Source organism: Corvus brachyrhynchos, unplaced genomic scaffold (genome assembly GCF_000691975.1).
Source record: "Corvus brachyrhynchos isolate BGI_N302 unplaced genomic scaffold, ASM69197v1 scaffold245, whole genome shotgun sequence".
Lineage (NCBI taxonomy): Eukaryota > Metazoa > Chordata > Aves > Passeriformes > Corvidae > Corvus > Corvus brachyrhynchos.
The window spans coordinates 5,726,455-5,734,062 of record NW_008238988.1 but is presented as its reverse complement, the minus strand read 5'-3'; the positions used below and the strand labels follow the sequence as shown (position 1 = coordinate 5,734,062).

Below are 7,608 nucleotides of genomic sequence, written 5' to 3'. Positions count from 1 at the left end.
CCCGCGCCGCGTCTCCCCCCCCGTGTCACGGTCCCCTCCCCGTGTCACGGTCCCTCCCTGCCCGACTGCCTCCCGCCCTCCCCCGCAGCATCTCCCTTTCCCCTCCCTTTCCCCTCCCGTCTCCTCACTGTTCTCTGCCCGCCTGCAGTCCCTCTGGAAATGGCGTGGGATCTCTTCCCCCCGGCTCCGGGCTCTTCCCAGCTGCTTCCCGCACCGTGGCCGCCCACAGTGTCCTGCCTTGCCCTTAGGACCCTGCCCTGCCCTGCCTCCGGTTCCTCCCAAGGGCAAAAATATCCGATATGAGCTTCCAACGCAACGCTTTCTCCTCCCCCTCCTGCTTATCCTCCTCCTCCTCTCCTTCTCTTCCAGCCATGGCTCCGCAGGCTTTCCAGGCTGTGTTTTCCCTGTCCTGGGCTCATCCCCAGCAGGGTGGGCAGCAGGGGAGAGGGGAATTCTACTCTTCTGCCCTGCTCAGGTGAGACCCCACGTGCAGAGTGGCCTCCAGCCCTGGGGTCCTATTTTTTTTTGAGAGAGTCCAGAGGAGGCCACGGAGATGCTCCAAGGGCTGGAGCCCCTCTGCTCTGGAGCCAGGCTGGGAGAGCTGGGGATGCTCACCTGGAGAAGAGAAGGCTCCGGGGAGAGCTCAGAGCCCCTTGCAGGGCCTGAAGGGGCTCCAGGAGAGCTGGAGAGGGACTTTGGATGAGGGCCTGGAGTAATAGGACGGGGGAATGGCTTCCCAGTGCCAGAGGGCAGGGTTAGATTAGATTAGATCCATGCACAGGCTTCCATCCAGAGAGTAATAGAATCACAGAATCATGGAATGGTTTGTGTTGGAAAGGACCTTAAAGATCATCCAGTTCCACCCCCTGCCACGGGCAGGGACACCTTCCAGTGTCCCAGGTTGCTCCAAGCTCCATCCAACCTGGCCTTGGACACTTCCAAGGATGAGGCAGCCACAGGGCAACCTGTGCCAGGCCCTCACCACTCGCACAGGGAGGAATTTCTTCCCAATACCTCACCTAAATCTCCCCTCTGTCAGTGTAAAACCATTCCCCCTTGTCCTATTGGCACGGATGCTCTGGCCCTGGGCTGTTCCCGGTGCTGTACATGACTTACAGGCTGGTTTTACATGCTGCAGGGAGGATGCAGTTTCCTGTGTCTCCGGTGTCCTGGGCACATTCCCTCTCTGGAAGGAACAAGCATCCTTCTGAGATGCACTTCATGCATTAGCATTTTCTTCTGTAGCCCTGGACTCGAGCCCGTGATGAGCTCAGAGGCTGCACATTGAAAACCTCTCCTGAGTCACTCTGGGCAAACAGAGCAGGCACTGATATCCCAGCAGCGGGTCCTTCTCACGGCCCTGGGAGAACTGTCCATGCTGTTCCCTTGGAAATGGCCCCCCCTCCACTCTTCCCTTAGCATTTTTGCCTCTATTTCATCTCCCTGGGGAGATGGTGCTCTGTATCCAGCCTTGGTCACTCCCCTCTCCTTCCTTATATCACAGGGTCACCCCTCAGCCCCCCCAGTTTCCCTGCTGATGGGCTGCAGGCACAGTGGGGAGCCCTGGCTGGGAGCTGCACCCTCCCCTCTCCCACTGTCCCAGCTCAGTACCCATCTTGGGAATGGGGAATTGTCACCACTTCTCATGAAGGGATGGAGTTTACTCAGGAAAGGGTTGGGAAAAGGATGGGTGGGATGTGGGGCTGCTGGATTTGGGGTTCCTGGCTGTGCCTGGGTTAGCTCCCCACAAGTCCCAGGGGTGTAACACAGTGACCCATCTCCCTCCTGGGCCACCTCCTGGTCACAGGGTGGGAAACAGAAGCTCCTATTTCTTGCTGCTCCATGACCTTGCTGACTGAGGCATCACCACAGGGAGAGGGTGCTGCTGTGCCAGGAAGGGGACATGGTGGCACAGGACCTGCCCTGTCCCTCAGTCATCTCATAGTGCTGACACAGCTCTGGGTTTCAGAGAATCCCAGAATGGTTTGGGTTGGAAGGGACTTTAAATCTATCTCATTCCACCCCCTGCCATGGGCAGGGACACCTTCCACTATCCCAGGCTCCAAGCCCTGTCCAACCCGGCCTGGGACACTTCCAAGGACAGGGCAGCCACAGCTTCTCTGGGCACCCTGTGCCAGGGCCTGCCCACCCTCACAGCCAGGAATTTCTTCAACTGGCCCTGCTCCCTCCCACTGACTGAGTCCTGTCCGTTCTCTGCTGCTGTCTCTGGACAAGGCCAGTGAGGGATGTGCACCAGGGGGGATGAGATGGGAACTGAAGCACAGAGATGCTCTGGAAACTCTGCCCTTCTCTCGTAAAAGTCCTTTATTAGAACAGCAAACATGACACTTCTCGTCAGTACAGCGGCTGTGTGCAGCTACCATCGCGCAACGGGGGGACGACGTCTTACAATCACTGGGACTCTAAGAAGCACCATGAACACCCTAAAGAACGGGGGATGACGGCTGAGAGAGGAGCCCCAGGTGAGCCGGCCACGGGGGCTCCTCAGGAATCCACCCAGGAGCTGCCCGGCGTTGTCCCGCAACGTGGCTCTCCGGCAGCTGGGGGGAACTCCTCGGTGGGAGTCAACGAGATAGCACCCATCCAATAAATTAGGAAAACTTAATGCTAGAGCAACAAGGGAGTGAACGGGACTGTCCTAGAGGAGGGCACGCCGGGAAGGAATGGGCTATTTACACTTGTCTTTCTGCTGGGCCGGCGCTCCCGTTGCGTCCCACCCGGAGCCGCGGTGCTCCGGCCAGGCTGGGAACGCTGGCACGCGGCCGGCAGCGATCCCGCTGCCCGTCCCGGCTCCGCAGGGACCGCAAAGCGAAGCGAGGGGACACGTGCATGCAGGCGCTCTCGGCTCGGCGATGGGGCTGGCACCGTTCCTCTCCTGCCTCTGAATTACCAGAAAGTCAAGTAGGGAATGGAGGCCGACGGGAACTGCTGCCGGCAGCAGGTGCGTATTCCTGAGTGCGTGGCAGGGCTGTGGCCAGCTCTCCTTCCTCCCCATCCCATCCCCACCCCCGGGCTCTCTGTCAGACCCTCACTGCAGAATGAATTCTCCGGTGATTGGAAGGACACTATCAGTTGAATTTAAGGCTAGGCTTTATATGGCAACTATAAAAAAATAAACACTAATCTCCGAAGAGCCGGGCGAGTACTCTCCGGTCTATGGCTGTGGCGCGTGTGCTGGCACCCAGGTGTGGGTGAGCCCTGGAGAACCCACCGTGGGCATTTGGCACCCGACCAAGGGCCTGCCAGCACCCGGAGCACCTGGGGACAGGATGGCCACCCCCTGCCCCACAGAGACGCCCCAGGGGGACACGGGACAGAGCGGGGTGTTTTGGTAAGGACATGGAGACTGACTGGTAATCCAGGACCCACCTCTACACATGACCGAGGGTGCTCTGCAAGAAAGGCCACAGGGGAAAGAAATATCCTGCAAAGTAACCAGGCGGGCGTGGGCGGAAGCGTTCCCGTGGTGGGGTCCCTCCGGCCGGCCCCACGGGAGGGGAAAGAGACACGGAACTGCCCCCCCCCCCAAACCCCAACTCAAATCAGGAAAACCAAACCTAAAAGCGGACACAGGAGAACAGCTCAGGCTACCTAGGTACTTCATCAGCCAAAGAGAGCTAAAGAGCGAAGCGCACACACACGGGACAGCGCGGAGGCCGGAGAGCGGAGACGGCCGAGAGCCAGGATCGTCCTTCCCCATTTGCCTCCCCGTCTGCGGCCAGAGGCCGAGCAGGGACCTGGCGAGCGGGCAGGACCCGGAGGCCGAGCAGGGATCCGGCAGCTGGGCAGGCCGGCCTTGTCCTGTAGGAGGGAACAGGCTGGCTCCTCTCATCCCGAGAAGAGGCAGCCGGCTCCGGGAGCATCCTCATGGCATGGCCGAGCGCGAAGCGTAGAACTCAGGCACCGGCAGCCCGGTGTGCAGTGTCACCTGCAAGGAGAGACGTGGGGCTCAGCTGTGTCCCAGTGTGCCTGCTGGGACAGCTCGTGGTGTGGCAGCTGGCACACTGTCCCCAGGGAGGGCAGGAGCAGCACTGGGGACAGGCAGGATATGAACAGAGACGCAGGGATGTCCCCAGGACTGTGGCAGTGGCTGCATCTGGTTTGTTCCTCACTTTTCTGTGCTGCTGGGATGAACTGGGACTGCTGGAACCAGCGGTACCAAGTCCCAAACATTCCCAGCTGGCTGCGTACATATCTCACAGTTGGCTGCCAGAGAGGTGGGACATGGCAGGAGCCGGGTCTTTGTGCAGGTGGGATGGACAAGAGGGGATGGGGGCCTGAAGGACAGTGAAGCCATTACAGGAGATCTTGGAGAGGGTCTGAGCTGAGTGGGGACGGGGACAGAGAGTGGACACGGACAGTGGAGGAGATGTGGCTGATTGCTGGTGGGAGGAAGGACCTTTGTGGTGGGGAAGCTGAGCAGCACCAGGATGTGGGGACAGGGCCGTGCTCACACAGGCACTGGTGAGTGGCACAGGGGGAATTCAGTTTCCTCCACAAATGCTTCCATTCGGGAGGAGAGCACAATTCCTCCTTTTATTGCAGCAGCAGCATTTCCCCCTTCACATACAGATTTAAAGAAAACTGTCTAAAATGCAGTGATTTCCCTCCTAATTAGAGTTGTTTTCAATTAGTCATATACCTCTGAAGAAGCATAATAAATGGCTTGGCTTAATTAGCAGCCTTTTATCAGCATCCCATGGGATTTCTGTGTTGTCAGGGGATTTAGGCTCTACCTTGCCCAGGGAACTCTCAAAGCCAAGGGGCTCCAGAAATGCCTTGTCCCTCATGGCTGTGCATAGGACTAAGGCAGGAATTAAACCCAGCACACAGCAGGACGTTTTTATCACACCAAATTAATACAGCACCCCTAAACCCAGCATAGACAACATGGGCTTCCTTAGTGTTGCCTAATTAAGCATTTCTCAGCCCTTCTCCAAGCCAGGCAGACTCCCCTGCCTGTGAGACCCTTGGGGTGGCACACTTTGGCAAGGATGCTCCCAAAGTTTGGGATGGTCCCAACACAGCTCTGTCCCAGTGCTGCTGGAAAACGGTCACTGCCTTGGCGACAGCGCAGTAAGCCCTGGATCCTGACAGACACAGCAGAGCATGTCCTAATCCATGGATCCCTCATTTAGAGAGGCCACTTGGTGCCTCTGCCCTTGCACAGAGGTGATCATAAAATCCCAGAATTGTTTGGGTTGGAAGTGACCTCCAACAACATCTAATTCCAACCCCCTGCCACGGACAGGGACACCTTTCCCTAGCCCAGGTGGCTCCAAGCCTTGTCCAACCTGGCCTTGGACACTGCCAGGGATCCAGGGGCAGCCACAGCTTCTCTGGGCACCCTGTGCCAGGGCCTCCCCACCCTCACAGCCAAGAATTCCTTCCCAATATCCCATCCAACCCTACCCTGTGGCAGTGGGAAGCCATTCCCTTATCCTGTCACTCCAGGCTCTGTTCCAAAGTCCCTCTCCAGCTCTGACACCCACTGCAGAAGACCCTGCCAAATGCTCGACACCCTGAGATGATCCATTATGTGCAACGTGTCCTTGGATGTGCCTGGGCACTTGTGCAGGGTTGGAGGTGCAGGCAGTGGCAGGGGGGAGGTGCCAAAGCCAGGGTGTGGAAGATTCCTTGAGACAGAGGGACAGCAGGGATGTGACCAGTGAGAAGAGAAATGAAAGATGGAAATACCGGATTTGCTCAGGGTGTCACTGCTTGGTGATGTTCAGGAGAGCTGAGAGCTTGGGAGAGAGGGAAAATGGAAAACAGGCTCTAAAAGGTGCTCTTCTCCCTGGTGATGCTCCCATCCAGCTCCTGGGAGAGCCGTAGGAGCTGCTGAGGCTCTTGTTGGGGAGCATCACCAAACACAGTTATCAAACCCCACCCCCAGGAGGGCTGGAGAACCCTGGTGCTTCAGCAGCCCTGAGGGAGAAACCTGGAGCGAGGAGCTGGTGGCTGCAGGGAGGCCTGTCCTGATCCTGGAGACTCACAGGTGGTTTAGGGTGCAAGTTTAGCTCCTTCCAAGCCGCCCTTGCTGCACGAGAACCCTCCTGCTCCTGCTCCTGAGCAGCAACTGCAGTGACAGCAGCAGGAGGGGCAGTGTGACAGCAAGGTGACCCCTTCCCACTGCTGGGAGCGTCACGCCCTGCTCCAGAGAGCCCGACTGAGCCCGTACCTGCACGTTCCTGTTGAGGCTGACGGCGGGGAAGAACAGGCCCTCCAGGTTCTCGAAGGCCACAGGCCCTTGCTGGTCCTCATTGATGGAGAATGTCAGAGTCCTCCTGGTCAAATCCAGCAGCACTCCCACCGTGGCGCCTTTCGTGATCCCGCCCTCGGTTCTGTGGGAGGAGGAGGTTGGTGGCTCCATGTCCCCCGTGCTCCAGGCTCAGGGTTCAGGCCATGGAGCTCAAGGACTGATGATGATGAACACCACAGCTCACCCAGGAGCCAGGCCATGACCTGCTCCCATCCCAGCCATGCTCGTGATTCCCTGGGAACCTCCTCCTCTACCCTCTCCTCCCATGGAGCTGCTCTCCTCTTGCCATGATGTCCCCAAGGGAAAAGCCACCCTGAGAGCAGCCACAGCCACACAACCATGGGGGAAAGCATGTGGAACTGTGGAGCAAGGCCACAGCACCCACACCAAAACCTGCTGATCCATCAGGGAATGGCCCTCAGGGCTGCAGGAAGGTGACCCCATGCTCTCCCCAGGCCAAGTCCCCAGTCCCATGTGGAACACGAGCAGGAACTGTGGCACACGGGTCGAGGCAAACGTTGCTGCGGGAGTTGCAGAGCTCTGGATGTTACTGGGAAGGGGATGGCAACAGGAAGAGTCACAATGGAAAGAGGGGTGGTAAACAGGGAAGGAACACTGGAGCAAGCCAGCAGCAGGCAGGCAGGGCCTGATCCCCACTGGGGAAGGGCACATCCTCCAACAGAGGTGACCAGGATTGATGTCATCCCTGTAGGTGCCACTGGCAAAGCCATGGGCTTTTCCTTGAGCTGTGGTGTCCGGGAGGAAGATCCTGTCCCAGCCCACCTACCTGTTGGTGTGGGAGTTGTTGTGCATGAACCAGCTCCGGTTGTTGTCCACGTACATGGCCCAGGCCTTGTCGTCCTTGCCCAGCATGGCATCCTTGAGGACGTCGATGCGTGCCACGCCGAAGGCCGGGTCGGGGTGGTTGTCGTAGCGATCGATCGACAGCTCCCAGTAGTGGAGCCCTTTGGAAAAGCCCGTTTTCCCCAGCACCACCCTGTCATCATAGCTGTTGCAGGTGACAGTCAGGTTGTCATTGGAAAAGATGATGTCAGCGTGGGCAGAGGCGGGGTCGAAAGAAAACCAAGCAACTGGAACACACAAACAACACGGGGTTAGCGCCGTGGGGACGCGCCGGAGCCGCGCGGAGCGACACGGACAGGGCATGCTGCATGCAGGACACGGAGCTTCCACCACCGAGGGACAACTTCCACCACCGAGGACAACTTCCACCACGGAGGGATGCTCTGAGCTCCTGTGGCTGCAGCTGCCACTGTGGCTGAGGGTTTACGGCCCAGACTTTGGGGGGGTTTGCTCTTGTCTCT

The 7,608-nt window shown here is 58.6% G+C and overlaps 2 protein-coding genes across 2 annotated transcripts in view; both read right to left on the bottom strand.

The window, feature by feature from the left end:
* PYGL (phosphorylase, glycogen, liver) overlaps positions 1-1,615 on the bottom strand; it is a 14,510-nt gene extending 12,895 nt beyond the window's left edge. Inside the window, exons 1-2 of the mRNA XM_017738806.1 lie at positions 1,612-1,615; positions 114-334 (exon numbers count right to left, since the gene is read on the bottom strand). Of these exons, the coding sequence (XP_017594295.1) occupies positions 114-334; positions 1,612-1,615 (225 nt within the window). The remainder of the gene's footprint in view (positions 1-113; positions 335-1,611) is intronic.
* A 690-nt stretch (positions 1,616-2,305) lies between these two features.
* Positions 2,306-7,608, bottom strand: part of TRIM9 (tripartite motif containing 9) — a 58,953-nt gene continuing 53,650 nt past the window's right edge. The window contains exons 11-13 of the mRNA XM_017738882.1: positions 7,071-7,374; positions 6,203-6,365; positions 2,306-3,949 (exon numbers count right to left, since the gene is read on the bottom strand). Of these exons, the coding sequence (XP_017594371.1) occupies positions 3,887-3,949; positions 6,203-6,365; positions 7,071-7,374 (530 nt within the window). The 3' untranslated portion in view covers positions 2,306-3,886. The remainder of the gene's footprint in view (positions 3,950-6,202; positions 6,366-7,070; positions 7,375-7,608) is intronic.